At 36.0% G+C, this 18,764-nt stretch overlaps 1 protein-coding gene across 2 annotated transcripts in view; it reads right to left on the bottom strand.

The window, feature by feature from the left end:
• LOC114654411 (endoplasmic reticulum metallopeptidase 1-like) overlaps positions 1 to 18,764 on the bottom strand; it is a 32,788-nt gene continuing 14,024 nt past the window's right edge. For both annotated transcript variants that reach the window (XM_028804956.2, XM_051930056.1), the window contains 11 exons: positions 18,047 to 18,193; positions 17,278 to 17,370; positions 14,925 to 15,131; positions 14,371 to 14,591; positions 11,251 to 11,425; positions 10,463 to 10,653; positions 7,590 to 7,742; positions 3,303 to 3,505; positions 2,439 to 2,554; positions 2,082 to 2,245; positions 1 to 1,248 (listed from right to left, as the gene is read on the bottom strand). In XM_028804956.2, the coding sequence (XP_028660789.2) occupies positions 1,081 to 1,248; positions 2,082 to 2,245; positions 2,439 to 2,554; positions 3,303 to 3,505; positions 7,590 to 7,742; positions 10,463 to 10,653; positions 11,251 to 11,425; positions 14,371 to 14,591; positions 14,925 to 15,131; positions 17,278 to 17,370; positions 18,047 to 18,193 (1,838 nt within the window). In that variant the 3' untranslated portion in view covers positions 1 to 1,080. The remainder of the gene's footprint in view (positions 1,249 to 2,081; positions 2,246 to 2,438; positions 2,555 to 3,302; positions 3,506 to 7,589; positions 7,743 to 10,462; positions 10,654 to 11,250; positions 11,426 to 14,370; positions 14,592 to 14,924; positions 15,132 to 17,277; positions 17,371 to 18,046; positions 18,194 to 18,764) is intronic.

The raw sequence follows: 18,764 nt of genomic DNA, 5'->3' as shown, positions 1-18,764 counted from the left end.
GGTCCATAAAACTTTATTTTCTCCGAAACCTAAAATGCCCACTGGTAGGAATTTCTTGAGAGGAAATTTAATACAAACAACCCATTTAATATAATCAAATACTGTATAATGTTTCTTTAACAACAAGAATTAAACCTGTAGAGGAACCATTTTTTGTCTCTTTAAATGGATCACATTTCATATATGGAATCTCTGCACCTGATGTCTCTCATCACTCCACTTGCTATGATTTTACATCCTTTGCAGAGGCACAGGAGATTCCATATTAATGTGAGTCCTTCATGTCCTCCATGTTTTTGCTGGAGTGAATGATTATAAATAAGCCATGAGGACAGATACCCCACTTTGTGCAACAGGACAGGAAGTTAAAGCTAGGAGAGTTACTGACACACTCAACTGGACAAGCTCATTTTAAAATATAAATAAGGTGAGCAAGGCTGATTGATCTTGTTCACATTTATAAAAGGAAAATATAATAATCTTTATAAAAAAAATCAGAAATTCAAAGCAAAAACCACATTCCCAAAATTTTCCAGCAATGGAAAAAAAAACAAAGAATAACAGACCGAGGCATCCTTAAAAAATCATAATGTACCAGTCACTCTGACACTAGCCAGCATAATATCCTCAGTTGACTTAAGTTAATGGTGCAGATTTCAAATATCCTATCATTTTGATTTTATACTTCATTGACAAGCATTTGTGATAATGCAGTCCGGATAGGATCTCAAGGTCAGAAGTAGCCAAAAATTGTGTATGTGCATCAACCTCCTCACTTGAAGTGTTCACTTTGTATTCCAAGTTAACCTCTCAGTGAACAGAAAGAGTTCTTGGACTTGGAGATATTGAAAACCAATATGGATAATTATAGTCTTGTCCATCTGTAAAAATGTAGGAAACAATGTTGAAGCAAAATGGCAGAAGACTACAATACTTAAAACTGTTGTTAGTGGAAAGGGATGCCCAGAGTCTTTTACTTGATCAAGTAGTCTGCGTTAAATAAATTAATTCAGTAAAGTATTTATTGCCTCTTTCATTCAAGCAGCATTTGCAGTGTTCTTCCTTTCCTGAGAGATGGTCTTAATACTCGAAGAGGTGATATGTGCTGACCCAGTGGGAAGGGAATGACCAATCTGGAAAGCGGAGCAACAAACCTTCCAGCATCTCAGTGTTCTGTTCTCCTCCATGAAAGTAGTGTGATGCCACACCAACGGAGATTATGCTTTCCACAGAGTCAGTATGAGGGGCCTGGCAGTAAGATAACAACACAAATTAAATACTTAAAAGTTACATGTAAAGCTTTACAGAAGAAAATTGCAGTATTTATCATTTGTATCCAAGTTACTTTAGGATTGCTTGCATCCTGCTCTCCATCAAATGAAAATCAATGGGAGACTGGCTGCTTGAGTCTGCTTATATTGTCCATGCTCCACCTATACCTGGAATTGAAGGAATACATTAAATTCCTCCATCCATCCATCCCCTACTGTACCTTGCCTAGGCCAACAATAACATACCAGTCTTGGAAATGGCACCAGTCCACACATGCCCAATTTTCAATTTCCAGTTAACCTAACACACATATATTTGGAATAGGATGGGAACATCCAAATAATCAGGAGGTAAACCCACAGTGATAAGGAGAAATCATGCAAACTCCACACAGTGACCAGAGCCAGGCAGTAAGGCAGCGGTGCCTTACTGAATGAGGTAATTTTACAAATGGATCATTTTAATTCCTCCTTGCTCCATAATCATTAAAGAGAATCCCACAGCTGATACCAGTAGATAAATATTCAAACACAGAAATAATAACTCGGTGGACACTTTTTATTAGGTACCCCTGCCCATTCCAATTACAACTACTCATCTGTGAAGACAATGCTACTTAGAGCACGCACATAGGAAGCAAAGGCTTCAGCATCTGTAGCAGTGCTGGAACTGGAAGTCTTTCGTGGTGGACACTCGTTGAGGCTATGGAGAATAACTTCCCACTGGCACTTACAAAATTCTTTTGGTAAAAGGTACTATATGCAATGTGCTTTACAATCCAGACAGAAAGGACAACATTTCTTACTTACCTGAATCTCCAACCAGAAATTCCAGGCAGAATAATCTAAACCATGGGAATAGAAAATGAAATATTCCCCATTGAGGTTAATCTCCGGACTGCCATCACCAAATGACCAGCCGATAAGCTTTGCTCCATTCCGAGTTAGGAGATACAAGGACATATGACTGGGTCCTTGTTGATATATTTAAAGAAAGAAAAAAAAAGTCTTAAGTATAATACTTGATATAGTATAATCCTTCACTGACAGTTTACAAAGTGCACAACTACAAAGATGTATTTCATATATAACAGAACATCAGAATTTTAAAGTGATCTATATCTATTAACTAATTTCGTACTGCTAGACTCTATCATTTGTACAAACCTGTAGCTTGAAATGTTAAGTTGGTAGTTCCCCATTCGGTCTCATGTCTGCTCACCAGAGTAAATTGAGGAGGATTCTTTGGCTGCACCTCTGGGCCTGGCAGGTACCAGTTTTTCCTGATAAAGAAAAGTCTTCAGTAATACAACACATTCGCCTTCAGGCTTGCTCTTAATTGTTAGTAATGAAGACAATCATTGGCAAGATTCATGTAGTGCAAAGTTGGTCATTCTGAGTAAAGGAATATGAATACTTCTACTAACCCACAAATAAGAGCGCTCTATCATTTGCCATGCATTTCTCAATAAATGTCAAATATTAAGAAATCTGCTACATTGTAAGAAAGCTACCTTTTAAAGTAATTGAAAACAAAATGCAAAGAGCAAGAGTCAGACTTTTTAAAATTTTTTTTAATAAGATAATCTGCATAGCAAACACATGTAGCAACAATAAAAGCAGCGATCCACTGCTCTAAATGAAAGGTTTTAATTTTGTGTTAATGTAACAGCAAGTAACCTCAAAACAGGAAGTTGTATTCTTTTGAAGTAAAGCAGGTAATTAGTCGAATAATGGGAATTTTGGGAATACAACCTTTTATTTAACTTCCACCACCATCTAGCAGTATTCTTAACTATGTACTTTTTTGATTATTATTATTAGGGAGCATAATTTGACCTTTTAAGTTTTTTATCATTCTCATTTTCTGCCGGAAGTTTCACAAGTTTCTATCTGTCTGTTTTGCTGTTATGCCATTGGTAAAATCCACCTTTTCAATGAACTTGCTCTTTGCCCAAAAATAATTTTACAGTTAAAAATGTGTTTTTTTTTTTTTTTTTTGCTGTCTTATTGAAGAATTGGCATACTTACTTAATGAGAAACTTAACTGGAAGGAACCACGGAAAACCACAGTAAGGAAGTTCGTTGTCACATTTTGTGCGAATATTCTCATTGATCTCATTGATGTGTGGAGTCAAATAATTAATTCCAGTGTAATCAAATCCATTGATCCATACTCCGGAGTCTTTCTTAGTAACATTTCCATCAAGGTCATGGAATGTCCTGGTGGTGTGCTAGAACATAAAAATAACAAGTTCCATTACTGTGAACTCATCAGGCAGGCTGCCTTATTATCACATACTGTATTAGTGCAGACATGTAAGAAGTTTGATTCTGCTCCCTTTATCCTTTGACTCAAAAAACAAAGGTCTGCCCAGTCTGGTACAGTACTCTCAAAGTTTGCTTTATCTCGATTCAAATGCCCTAAGTGATTGAACCATTAGGAATCTAGTGACCGTAATATAATACATTTCATATTTTTTGGTAGTACACATATTCAAAAACTAGAACAGTTATGTTTAACTTTAGTAGGAAATATTTTGAACAGATTCCACAAAGCTCAACAGGGAGCTTTACCATGTGAGTAAAACTAATTAGTACTTTTTTACTTTCTCATATACATAGAAATTTCCTATAACATAAAGTATAGGAATCTTGAAAAATTTGACCTCAAGATTTTGATGAATCTTGATGTTTTAGCTCTTCCCGAGTCAGAAAATACCATTTTTGAAATAGTCTTCTGTGTGTAAACACAATAACTCAAAACGCTTTGACTTCGGTCAATGAGATTTTGTACACCTGCTTTATATCAAAAAATAAGGAATCCTGTCAACTTTTGGGCCACTTCCAACAACCGGTAGTGGTACTTTAACTGAATACTTTCGCAAATTTTCAAGTAAACTATGGTTATGATTACAGACAGATGATTCAAATTTTGTATATATATTTATAATGATAAAAAGCAAACAGATATGAAATTTGAGAAAAATTACTCAATCGGAAATAGTATTTTATTTAAACAACCATCCAAATTCTTTGTATCATGGAAGTACAAATGTGTACAGTACATGATATTAAAAACTGTATTCAATATAACTCATATTCTATCAATAACGACTATTAATTTTATTTTAATTTAGACATAATCAGTCTAACAACGTGCAAACATTGAATGTGCCATGTAAATATAAAGATGTAATGGTAACAATAAGCTACTACGTCCCTATCGTGTTCCTGGTAATACATTAAATATTGTGATTTTTTTTTTTTTGTTATTTCCATCATTATCATAATTAAATGTAGCTAAATGCAATTTTAATTATAGCAATTTAATGCAACAAATATTATATAATACTAACAGTTTTTCTATGTTTTTAGGTGACTATAACTCTTTTTACTTTGCACATAATCTAGGTAATGCATATGTAATCATAAAAAAAAATTCCACTATCGGTTTTGACCTCCCTAACTGTGAAAATATCATTTTAATATAAAGTTTGATTATAAATAGAGATAAATCATTGTGTATCAATAGTATCAATTATGATGAGAAACAAAGAGATATGATATTTGAGAAATATTGTGCAACAGGAAGTGGTTCTGATGACCTTTTCCTCTATCTCAGTATACAAGAAAGTCGAGGGGAGCACAGTCCCTTTTTTTTTTTTTGGTAGACACTTATTCTAACCCACTGTATAATGAGCCAGTACTTATTTTAGGCTTTGATGCCAATGCACAGTTGATTTTTAGTAGTTTTTAATCTTTGAATGAATCAACTTTAAATCACCTATATCCTGTCCAGCTCTGTGCTACAGAATTCTGTTGCAATCTCTTCCACACCAACACCTGTAGATGTTTTCTGTGGTGCATGCTGTACATAGTTCATCATATTAATTCCTTTCAGCTGTTCTTTTTCCACACAATGTTCAAAAATTAGGGCGGCACGGTGGCGCAGTGGGTAGCGCTGCTGCCTCGCAGTTGGGAGATCTGGGGACCTGGGTTCGCTTCCCGGGTCCTCCCTGCGTGGAGTTTGCATGTTCTCCCCGTGTCTGCGTGGGTTTCCTCCGGGTACTCCGGTTTCCTCCCACATTCCAAAGACATGCTGGTTAGGTGGATTGGCGATTCTAAATTGGCCCTAGTGTGTGCTTGGTGTGTGGGTGTGTTTGTGTGTGTCCTGCGGTGGGTTGGCACCCTGCCCAGGATTGGTTCCTGCCTTGTGCCCTGTGTTGGCTGGGATTGGCTCCAGCAGACCCCCGTGACCCTGTGTTTGGATTCAGCGGGTTGGACAATGGATGGATGGATGGATGTTCAAAAATTTTAATTCATTGCATATGTCATGTAAATGTGTAGCCTGTAATCATCATTACTGTTTGTAATTCAAGTAAAACATGATTCAGCCATAAAGACACACATTAATAAAATTTTTAAAATGATAATAATAAATACTATAATGCTGCATTCCCCTCCCCCCTTCAACATACAACTAGTGGTAAACTTGAAAACGTTCTTGAGTGAACAAAGTAAAAACCCACATCTGAAGCCGGGTTTACATCAGTTTACGTGCTGCTGTTGTATGATATATACATCATGCTCACTGCAAGGTTAGGATTTGTGGTCTTCTCTACCTTTTACTTAACTTTCCATTGTAAGTTTAGTTGGGGTTTATTTATTCTCTTACTGTTTTCAATTTTTAGTTCTCCACTTTCTCTTGAGTTAAGCCGTTGGTCTCATACAACAGGCCTGTTTCAATTTGTGTATTGCTTGTGATCTAAACCCTTCAAAACTCTGCATTTAAATCAGAAAGCTACTATTTAACAGGATGAGATACAGAGTAAAATTTATATGTATTCCCAAAATTCGACTACTTACCTGTTTTAATTCAAAAGAATACAACTTCCTGTAAAATTGTGTTTTCTAATGACAGATCAACAAAAGCCAAGGTCAGTGACTAAGAAAAGCAGGAAATGATCTACAGAAGTATACAAAATACCCAAATAGTGTACAGCTGTAATTTAAACTAACAGGAAACTTGCATGTGCTCTTAGTACAATCACAAACTATGAACTGATCAACCATTCACCCATCCATTTGTAACCCAGTCATTCAGTTCAATGCAGGGCTTATAGCCCTAAATGGGGAGTAGTTCCATCGCTGAGTAGATTCAAACACCTGCATTATCTCATAACAGGCCATTTTAGAGTTTCCAGTAACCTTGTATGCAAGGGGAAAGCACACAATATCTATCCATCCATTATCCAACCCGCTATATCCTAACTACAGGGTCACGGGGATCTGCTGGAGCCAATCCCAGCCAACACAGGGTGCAAGGCAGGAAACAAACCCCGGGCAGGGCACACACACACACACACACACACACCCACACACCAAGCACACATACTAGGGACAATTTAGGATCGCCAATGCACCTAACCCGCATGTCTTTGGACTGTGGGAAGAAACCGGAGTACCCTAAGGAAACCCACGCAGACACGGGGAGAACATGCAAACTCCACACAGGGAGGACCCGGGAAGTGAACACAGGTCTCCTTACTGCGAGGCAGCAGTGCTAGCACTGCGCCACCATGCCACCACACACAATATTAGCTGTCTAATTGTTTCCTATATTCCTATTGATGTATACTTTTTGGTGCTTTTTTAGATTCCTGGGGATTCATTTTTTATCTTTACATTTTTTTCTGTTAATTATTCCATATTCTCCTTGCTTTCAGATAATTTTGTTTTTGGGATGTTTTATGCAGATGTCTCTTGAACTCATTCACCATTTATTAACAATGTGAGTAGCCTTACATTTCCATTCTGATTTTTCTTTTTGTTATTTCTTCTGCAAAATATCATTCCATCAGATGCAATCCCCCAAATCTCTCATATAAACAGACTTTGAGGATATAAACATTAAGACTACTTTTGATTAAACAAGGATTTTATGGTACAAATGTAACATTTATGGAACTAGATTACAGGTATACAAACTTTCAAGCAGCACTTGTCAGTCTGTATTTGCAGATTTCCAAAATCTCAGACTTTTAATATTTTGCGATCGCTTCAGCTTAGCAGATTTATTAAGGTTAGTCAGTTTATTAGGCTGCACTGTTTAGTGATGAAAGTGTTAAAGTGAAAACCATAGTACACAGTATAAACCCAACTGCTGACTCCATGTTTGACTGTCAGTTAGCCTACAATGACTTTCACTAGCAATACAGATATAATGTAATTATTATATGACTTAATTAATTACATCTATAGAACACTTTTTAATTCTGATAAGTGACAGTTAAATAAAAGTAAGGTAGCACTCACCTGAAGAAAAATACGCTTGGGACGTGGGCTGCCAGGATCAGAAGTGTATGGAAAAAATAAACCACAAGAAACTAAAACTCCCATTAAAACAAAAATTGACACCAATCCAAGTAATGTTTTCTTTGTGCTCTTACATAAATAAATAAAGTGGATCTGAAAAATAAATACAGTAACCGAGTCAAAGTAGGCCAAGGCATCTTTCAGTTTAAAAAAAATATTACACTCTAAATGGTTAGCACTGTATAGCTTTGAGCACAACTAACATTAATAATAATATAAGATTTGTGAAGCTCAACCAAAAATTGGTTGACCATTGACAGAGAAGTATTTTGTATTATATTATTTTGTTGAGGTTGCCATCTGGCAGCACTGGGGCCCACACTGAATTTTGGACTTGACCTTTTTGTGAGGCTTTGAAGTTTTCTGTGTCCTACATTTTCTTAGCAACTCTAATTCACACACACACATACACACACACACAGTCCCAACTATAACAGCATACAGATTTAAAGACATGTTCCCAAGTTATTCATGGACTTTGCTTTTTATATGTATGTATGTACTGTATTATGTGTGCTACCTTTTGCATTAACTTCCAGATTGTAATTCCAGATATTGTAATATCTGTTAATTTTAAAACATACTTCAATTTTGCTTTTTTGTTTTCTTTTTTTATTATTAAACTAGCTTAAGAAAAAAGGAATAATGGACAAATATTTTTCAGACAGAATTCTTTTTTCTTTTTCTATCTTTAAGACCATACTGCGCCTTTTATCATTTGGTTTCAAAACAATGAGCAATTATGATCGTATAGTCTAAGTCATAGTCATGAAGTTCATTGAAGTGTGGTCTAATCACTGCAGAGAAGAATATGAAGACACAAGTTTGCAGGTTCAAGTCTCAGAATTGACTCCAAATATGATCTGAGAAAGCTACTGTATATACTCGAGTATAAGCTGACCCGAATATAAGCCGAGGTACCTAATTTTACCTACAAAAACTGGAAAAACTTATTGACTCGAGTATAAGCCTAGGGTGGGAAATGCAGCAGCTACTGGTAAGTTTCAATAATCAAAATAAATATCAATAAAATTACCGTACATTAATTGAGGCATAAGTAGGTTAAATGTTTTTGAGTATTTATTTCAAAGAAAAACAGTAAACTAGCTCTGTAAGTGGAGAAGAGGGTCAACAAAAACAATATGGTATCTCGCTTGCTCGCTCGTGTTGGTGGGGGCAGCGGGACCTGACTCGAATATAAGGGTGAAGTTTTTCAGCACATTTTGCTTATATTCGAGTATATAAGGTACTTTTAATCTAAGAATACATAAATTTGCAGCTCCTCTGCTGTATTTTCTGGCATTAATCACTCATTGGAGGTGGACATTACTTTACACTGTATGCTTACTATAAGACGTCTACATGGGTACTCTTTCATTTATTTTCAATCAATTGAACCATCGAAATATCCATCCATCTGTTTACTGAACTCGCTTAATCCAATAGTAGGGTTTTGGAAAATATGAGCCTATCCTGGGAGCATCAGAATCAACTCAGGGACCTATTCACATGTTGATTGAATGTCCCTGTACTTTTGACATGTGACAATAATAATCTTATTATGCTGCATACCAGTTTATGCAAGGATAGACCCCCACTCATAACAGACCAGTGTAAAGTCAGCAGTTAACCTAGAACTCAGGTCAGTTTGATTTGGGAGGAAACTCTGTATAATGGATACAAGCCCATGCAGACATGGATACATTGTGCAAATCTATTTGAATTAGTCTTCTGGTGGTCTGAGGCAGCAGAGTTAGCCACTTTGCAAGAAAATTATTAAAACTGACTAATATTACTACAACTAATACACAACAAAATTTTGGTACTTTCAATCTTAGCTCGATTTAATTTTTAGGAAAAGTCAAAGACAATTTTAAGTAATAATGATCCACATATCCACTGTCTAACTTACACATAAGCCAGGAAACAACCCTATAAACATTATAATGTATTTGACCCAAGCCTAATTTTGTCAGGTCTTTCAGTAATGTTTATATACAACACACAACTCACTTGATTTTGAATATTTTTAATACTGTATTTGTCCATAAATCTCTCTCTATCATATAAAAAAAATCCTGGGATGAGACGAGACTTTGTGCCAAGAGATTTAACTACACCCAGGGCCAGAAATAAAAGACAAAGAGTAGATGACAAAGTAGAACGTAGTAAAGAGGTTCAAAAACGTTGGCATGATACACATGCAGAGCAGGTTTGAGATAGTAAAAGTACTAAAATTCGAAAGTCTTAAAAAAAAAAATGATAGTAAAGATCGCATTAGCGCAAACAAACTGAAATTATTACTCAGTGACATAACGGAACAGCGAAAAGTGATTGAATATATTGTTCGGATTTAAACTTTAAGTTGGAGATTTGTAGATTGTCTAATTCATGTTTGCCATCAGGGAAAAGTAGTGTCTCGTCCCAATAAAGAGGCGAAACCGCAAGAATTAAAAGATTTGTTGTTTGGTGAAAGTGAAATCCCCATATGCGAGTGGCAGAGACATGAAGTGGCTGGTGTGTAGCGCAGGCCGGGTGGCTGGTGAGCGAAGCAAGCTGGGGGCAAAGCCCCCTACTATAACAACATTTTCTTTAAATGTTGTTGAGGACTTATAAACCTCGAAATGTTAAAACATTTACCAATGGTCAATATTTGAAAGCAGTTTTATATGTAGTAGCTGAAAAAAGCAATCTTCTAAGCATACCATTGCCCTGCTTGACTCATTAAAGTAAATGACCACATTGACTTGTATATAAATCAACAATGCAATTCATTGTCTATTGATATAATTACAAGTAAATAGACCGCTTACAAAATAGGATGACAGAATGATGGTGCATCCTGCAATAAGAGAAGCCAGCACAACATCCGGAGGTATTTCTGTACCACTACGTCCCAAGATTGGACAGAAGATCTCAAACAATGCCCATATGAGAAACATAAAGTGTACATAAGGAAGAGACAAGCCCAAGAGGTACAGCACTGTGTATTTAACTGTGGCTCCTAAAAAGCAAAAAACATAACATAAGCAGATTTCTGGAAATGAAAAGCAAGATATTCATGTTTGGCAGCTAAATGCTCTTTTCCTTCTTCCCTATGGAAACTGTTCACAGGTGGTGTACCTTTTGTCTGGCAATCTCAATCTGCTTGATTTATTTCTTCACTGGGGTGGGCTGATTTGGAGGGCGGGGTGTTGCGGTAGGTTTTTACATTTTTGATTGTTTTCATTCTAATCAAAATGTGTTGCTTGGCCTATTTTTGTATTTGATATTTAAATATCTAAAATCTGATCACAAAAAATGTTTTAACATAATTGAACATTTTATATATACTGTATATGTGAAGCGGCAGCACTAACCACTGTGCCAGCCAATTTCCCATAAAAAGCAATAACAGACTTGAGTTTATATAGAATTCCTTACCCATGTGTTGCTTAAAGTGAAGGAAACCATGTGATCCCTTACAAAAGTGACAATGTTTGTATTACCTTGAAACCGAATAATGTGGCAGAAAACATGGTTGATTATAGAACTAACATTACTAAAGCTTATAACATGGGGCTGCAGCAAGAGTAATGAAGGCACTCTCAAAAATACATACCCTGTTGCTTGAACTCTTTGTGCAGAAACAGTTTTGTAAGCAGTGGAAATGCAACCATCAGCATTGGAACATAGGCAGAGCATAATCCTTGTTGAGTTAGGAGAAGCAGGGCACAACACCACAGTGTCAATGAGACATCAAAATGCAACTCACCCAGGAAGAATGGGTTCACTTTCTGGAGATTAAAAAAAAAAATAGTGGTAACAAATGGTCAAGCATTTTATTTAATTATTCACATAACTCTCACAGTAGAGTTACATTTAAGAAACCTCCAGAGTCTTAAGAATCAGTCTATAAAGCACAAAAGTAAGAAATAAAAAACTTATGTTACCATCAAAGACTACTGCATTTTCAGTTTGTGAAACTTTGTCCACTAAATATCTTAGTATTAGCAAATTACAGTTTACAAAGTTTATTTTTGTTCTTTTTCATGGCATACTGTATTATGTCAACAGAAACGGACTCATTTGACACTAGTAAATATTTTACAAAATATATTATTTAACATATTAGAAATAATTACTTAAAATAATTGCTAGCACTATCAATTCATAGTTTCTGTAGCCAGTGACTGAATGATGGCCCAGCCAGTGGATAAGGGGCCGGAATTTAATGCAAAATGTTCCATCCCCTCACTGTACAATATTGAACAAGTCACTGCTAAAATCTGCTTTTTATAAATATACTTTTGTGTTTAAATAATTAATTCTACATGGCATTCTAGTTTTAAAGACTCTCCTGAAAAGCTTTCAAATAAAAATGTTGGATTTACTGATTTTGATCAAATATCATTTTTTCAAAATAAATATATTACTGATATACTGAAGTAAGAGTCATTTTTACAATTTAACTAAAACTGAACTTGAAAGCTGGACATTGGTTAAGTTATACAGACATTAGAAAAGTAACTTATTTAAAAAAAAAAAAAAAGTTTAATAGGATCCTCTTAAAGAACAAGATTAGATAACCATGAAAAGCTGCTTTTGATGTATATACAGTGCATCCGGAAAGTATTCACAGCGCATCACTTTTTCCACATTTTGTTATGTTACAGCCTTATTCCAAAATGGATTAAATTCATTTTTTTCCTCAGAATTCTACACACAACACCCCATAATGACAACGTGAAAAAAGTTTACTTGAGGTTTTTGTAGTACTAGGGTGAGGTTTTTGCAAATTTATTAAAAATAAAAAAACTGAGAAATCACATGTACATAAGTATTCACAGCCTTTGCTCAATACTTTGTCGATGCACCTTTGGCAGCAATTACAGCCTCAAGTCTTTCGGAATATGATGCCACAAGCTTGGCACACCTATCCTTGGCCAGTTTCGCCCATTCCTCTTTGCAGCACCTCTCAAGCTCCATCAGGTTGGATAGGAAGCATCCAAGAAGCACAGCTATTTTAAGATCTCTCCAGAGATATTCAATCGGATTCAAGTCTGGGCTCTGGCTGGGCCACTCAAGGACATTCACAGAGTTGTCCTGAAGCCACTCCTTTGATATCTTGGCTGTGTGCTTAGGGTCGTTGTCCTGCTGAAAGATGAACCATCGCCCCAGTCTGAGGTCAAGAGCGCTCTGGAGCAGGTTTTCATCCAGGATGTCTCTGTACATTGCTGTAGTCATCTTTCCCTTTATCCTGACTAGTCTCCCAGTTCCTGCCGCTGAAAAACATCCCCACAGCATGATGCTGCCACCACCATGCTTCACTGTAGGGATGGTATTGGCCTGGTGATGAGCGGGGCCTGGTTTCCTCCAAACGTGACGCCTGGCATTCACATCAAAGAGTTCAATCTTTGTCTCATCAGACCAGAAAATGTTCTTTCTCGTGGTCTGAGAGTCCTTCAGGTGCCTTTTGGCAAACTCCAGGCGGGCTGCCATGTGCCTTTTACTAAGGAGTGGCTTCCGTCTGGCCACTCTACCATACAGGCCTGATTGGTTGGATTGCTGCAGAGATGGTTGTCCTTTTGGAAGGCTCTCCTCTCTCCACAGAGGACCTCTGGAGCTCTGACAGAGTGACCATTGGGTTCTTGGTCACCTCCCTGACTAAGGCCCTTCTCCCCCTGATCGCTCAGTTTAGATGGCTGGCCAGCTCTAGGAAGAGTCCTGGTGGTTTCGAACTTCTTCCACTTACGGATGATGGAGGCCACTGTGCTCATTGGGACCTTCAAAGCAGCAGAAATTTTTCTGTAACCTTCCCCAGATTTGTGCCTCGAGACAATCCTGTCTCAGAGGTCTACAGACAATTCCTTTGACTTCATGCTTGGTTTGTGCTCTGACATGAACTGTCAACTGTGGGACCTTATATAGACAGGTGTGTGCCTTTCCAAATCATGTCCAGTCAACTGAATTTACCACAGGTGGACTCCAATTAAGCTGCAGAAACATCTCAAGGATGATCAGGGGAAACAGGATGCACCTGAGCTCAATTTTGAGCTTCATGGCAAAGGCTGTGAATACTTATGTACATGTGCTTTCTCAATTTTTTTATTTTTAATAAATTTGCAAAAACCTCAAGTAAACTTTTTTCACGTTGTCATTATGGGGTGTTGTGTGTAGAATTCTGAGGAAAAAAATGAATTTAATCCATTTTGGAATAAGGCTGTAACATAACAAAATGTGGAAAAAGTGATGCACTGTGAATACTTTACGGATGCACTGTATTGTGTGTATATATTATTTATATAAATATAAGTAATTTGGAAGTACTGTGATGAGGTAAAAATTTCACTTCAAGTTTTCAATAGATTTGTTCAGTTTGACCACTTCTGGTGTGAAGTTTGTTTGTCAGTATGGAAATCTTTACAAAAGACAACTCCAAAATGGTTTCCTCTAAATGTTATTTGCATTATAAAATGCTAGAATCCTGTTTGATTTTGAACAAAACCACTTTAATGGGATTTTGAACTTCTTGCACATACTGCATTAGGTATAAATATTTATTCTTGCTGCAATAAATAACATATTCCATTTCATTCAGCATGATAAAATATTGGCCTATATTTTTTGTTAAAAATCAGTTTTATGTAAGGAAAGTCATGCTAGACTCCAATTTCTTATGTTTATCTCTCTTTCTTTCTCAACTCTAATTATGGTCAGTGAGAAAATAAAAATCACTTACCCCATAGAACAGATTTTTTGCTAATGTGTGAACAAGTACAAGCTTGCCAACAGAGACTGATCCATAAAGTAAAACTGAGGTGTAGAAGTGATGATACCAGAACATGGCCCTTCCAATAAGAGAAATAAAGACTGCCACAATAAGCACAGAGATCAGTGTGATAAACCAGCCTGCTACAGTGACACCAATTCCATACAGAAGATCGTGCATGTACTTTCCACCTGAAATAAATATTATTTGATTAAACATACAGTTTCTGTATGATTAACTGTTGCTTATTTATGGCTTATTTCTTTTTCCAGGTAAAACATTCTTAAGTATTCATTAAAACAAAAGAAGTTTATCATGAAAAACAAACTGAACTATTGGTTTTTCCAGAAGAAGCTTTTTTTTACAAGTGTAATATTACAGGTAAAATCCAAAGAAAAATTTGCAAAGGCAAGTACCGACTGCTCATGCATTTGGCTCCCAATCTTCCATCTCTATCTTCAAATGATTAATCTGTCTCCCCGTTAATCATAGCTTATATATAAAAAGGTGAAGTTTGAACTCACCATTTGGAAGTAACATTTTCTTTCCCAGATAGATTAAAGTCACCACAGCAACAATGTAATTGATGATGGTGCCAACACGTGCAGGATATGCTACCATGAAAAAGCCCAGTAGATCAAAGAAAACCACATTGCCATGTTGGTACTGTGCAGAGTCTGACAGCTCATTTGTTGTGGCAAGGAGTTTAAGCACAGCCAAAATATTTTCACCTGCAAGGATGTAGAAACAAAAATAAACAAATGGATGACAGCATTTTATACAACATTGGCATTAAACCAGCAACTGAAACTAATCTTTGGGTGATTCAGGATATTACAAAACACTGATTTCAAATGAGGTTAGTGTGTGTTTCTTGGATATTTTTTAAGCTTACTTTCAAATTGAATCTACAATGAGTCTAAAGTGCACACTGTCTTTTTATGGTAAGATTCAAATTTGATGATTTGTGATGCTTTCTTATGCATCCAGCCTCCTGGTTTTAAATATCACTTGTGGCCTCTGTCTGTGTGAAGTGTGGATCTATGTGGGGTTTCCTTGTCATTTTGAGTGTGAGTGCAAGTCTTGCTGTTATGGTCTGGAGCCCAGTCTAGGATCGGTCTGTCTCTAGATTCAAAAGCTTTGATTTTTCTATTTAAAACATCACACAAATTAGAATTTGTTTTTTGTGTTAACTGTATTAAATTAGTAAATGTTTACAGTGCTCGAAGTCTCTTCAATGTAAAGTGTGCTATTTAACAATGCATGTTTTGCAATGCTTAAAGACCAGCTTCTCCAAGTACAAATCACTCTTGATCATATGCAAAAAAGTGTATTCACTTCTGAATATTGTAAAGTAATCTGTGCTTAGTTTAGCCTTTATTTTCACTATTTAATATTAAAATAAGGAATTTTACAAAATAGGTTAAAAATCCAAAACTCCCAACAAGGACAACACAAGTGGTGGTAGTCATGGTAATATTAGCCAAAACAAATGCAAGATCAAGAAGATATATAGATGCTCTCAGTAGATCTTATAAATGTTCAGACATCTAGTCAGAATACATAACAAAAGTCAGTAAAGCATCAGTTTCAGAATACAGATACAAGTAGCCTTAAAGTGCAAAAAAAAAAGGAAAATGATGCCAAATTATCCTTTGTTTTAATGTTATTAGAAAAATCACTAAGCTGAATGAACCACCTTTATTCTATGCAGTAACTTTCTACAATAAAAAACATCCTATGGCACTATACATTTCCAGAATATGCATTGATTTACATTTATTCTCTGGTGTTGTGTATTTATGTGTGTGTGGGTGGGTGTAGACTCTCATCTCTTGTGTCTCTGAACTGGATTAAATAGGTTTGCGAATGATATATAATATGGAATATGATATAATACTCTACTATAAGAGTCAAGTGAAGTGACTTGGTCAAGATCAAAATGTCAGTCAAAAGGGATTGCACAAAGGAGGTTCTGGTCCTAAAGTCAGTTTCCTTAACTAGTGGTCCCAAACTGCTTATGAGCATTTGCCATAAAAATACATTGTAGGAAAGAAGTTATTCTGAGAAACTCAAGTGTATTTTCAGGCTTATACAGCATAGTCAGTAGTAATTCGGTGGTGCCAGACCTTAGAGCTTTGTAATTGAAAAACAGAGATTTAGTAAAGGAGCAATAATGTATATGGCAGCAATATAACATGACCATTTCAGTCGAAATCTAGCACAAGCATGTAGTATGTGGTAATCTTTATTTTTTATGGACAAAAAGCCAACTTAGTTGTAGTGAAGTGTAAGGTGGACTAAACTAAGTTGAACTCCTCCAGTACGTGATATTCAGATATCAGGATCAGATTTCACTGTCATGCTCCTCCTGCAGGTGAGTAATCAGTAAAATATAAATAGAAACACAATGTCCAAAAATGCTATTGATGATTGCAATTTTTATATATCAAGGATCAAAGTGGAATTCTATATCTTAAGCCAACAATGTAACATAAATAGCAAACTATCTGCTCTTAGTAACCATTATGTATGGAATTTCCAGGACAACAGATTATAAATACAACAAAATGCAGTAATTTGAGACAAATAGAAACAGAAACCCCTCATGCATCCTTTAAGCAGTCTTCTGTTTGCCGTAACCTGTTTTACACACACACACAAACAAAATTAAAGCACTTACAAGTACTTCAGTCCAGCCTTACATCCAGCACATATATACTTGTTCAAAATAATACACTATCTCCTCATAGTTCTAAAGTGGATAAGCAGTTCAAAAAATGATTATGTATATAGTAGAATATGTTTTAGTCAAGCCATAATTCTCAAAGAGTATGAAACTAACATTTGTTTTTTCAGGTTATGTAGTTAGCTCACCTGCTCTTTGTATGGATTCTGTCAAAATTCTGTCAGGTGTATCATACTTAGTATGGTAAATGTAGCCATTTTCAATGAAAGCCAGATCTATTCCTGAAAACAAGGAAAAAAAAATAATTTAGACAAAGTTAAAGGTGGCATGGTAGTACAGTTGTTACCGATAGTGCTGCTTCCTCATAAATTTAGTTTCATGGATTTGAATCTTGTACCCATTTGTTGTCTGTATGAAGTTTTCATGTTTCCCTCCTGTCTTTCTGTCATATCATCCAAGATGTGTGTGGTAGGTTAAAAAGCAACTCTAAACTGGCCCCAGAGTGAGTCTATTTCCTGCCTTGCATCCTGGGCTGACAGGGTTGAATATTGCCTACAATTTATCCTGATTTAGATTATGATATGTAATCGACAGTTAACTCGATCTAACTGGAGTTCTGACAGTTACAATGTGAAATGGCCAAAAGGTTTTCAGAGCTATATTTAAAAGAAGAGCATTTGGCACTATATACAGTAGATAAAGTTTGTATAGCACTGAATTTCACATACACGTGTTAATGGCTTGCCACTGCAAAAGTGCCACATGGTGGCCAGTCTTAGACGTTATTGACTATACCTTATACAGTATTTCATGAGGATAAGTGCAAAAGAGAGAAGGGTCTAGCTGCAGCTTGCAATACCTATGACATAGATTAGGTAATGCCTACAACGTCAGTCACAAAACGCCCTGCATATTCGGCTGTAATATTGTAACTACTACCTTAAAAGTGTCGCCTACCAGGAATGTGTCCAAAGTCTCTATATATCCGGAAATCTGTATCTGATGGGATAATTCCACTCTGGAAGATTTCTTGGCCAATTACGGAAGCAAATGGATGTTTTGCTGCACGAACATATGCTTGTACAAGCCATGGGTTTTCAGGACCTAAAAAGCAAAGAAAACAAATCTATGTGAAAGTGGCCATCTCTACATTTCAAATTTTAAAGCTTATAAAAAGATCTCTAAATATTTCCCATTTTATATACAAAAAATCTGTTTTACTGTCTACTTAAGTTAATTCATGCTAATAGCCCTTAAGTATGTAATGCAGCATTTTCAGTCAAGTCGTAGATATAAAGTATACCAGTTTAGACAAAAGAGCGGATAGAAGAATTAATCCTACAATTGTGAGCCACAATACACAAACTAATCTTTAAATAAATGAAGCAAACGGATCACAAACACACAAACACTGTGTAATACAATAATCTCAATTATGAGAACAATCTATGTTCTCCAAACCTGCTTTAAATCCAAATACAAAGAAACAGACTCCATTTTACGCAGCATGTTTTATTGCCCATTAGCAGCTACAGGATTCTGTGTACTCCAATATCAAATTTCTAAAAGCTGAAAATGCATTCATTGTGTACAGGTCTGATTACATAAATCAAGCAGGTATGCTGTGTGTGTGTTTAATCCATTTCCTAATTTTCTGTTATTTCTACAGCATGCC

Source organism: Erpetoichthys calabaricus, chromosome 7 (genome assembly GCF_900747795.2).
Source record: "Erpetoichthys calabaricus chromosome 7, fErpCal1.3, whole genome shotgun sequence".
Taxonomy (NCBI): domain Eukaryota; kingdom Metazoa; phylum Chordata; class Cladistia; order Polypteriformes; family Polypteridae; genus Erpetoichthys; species Erpetoichthys calabaricus.
This window is presented reverse-complemented; position numbering and strand designations above follow the sequence as displayed.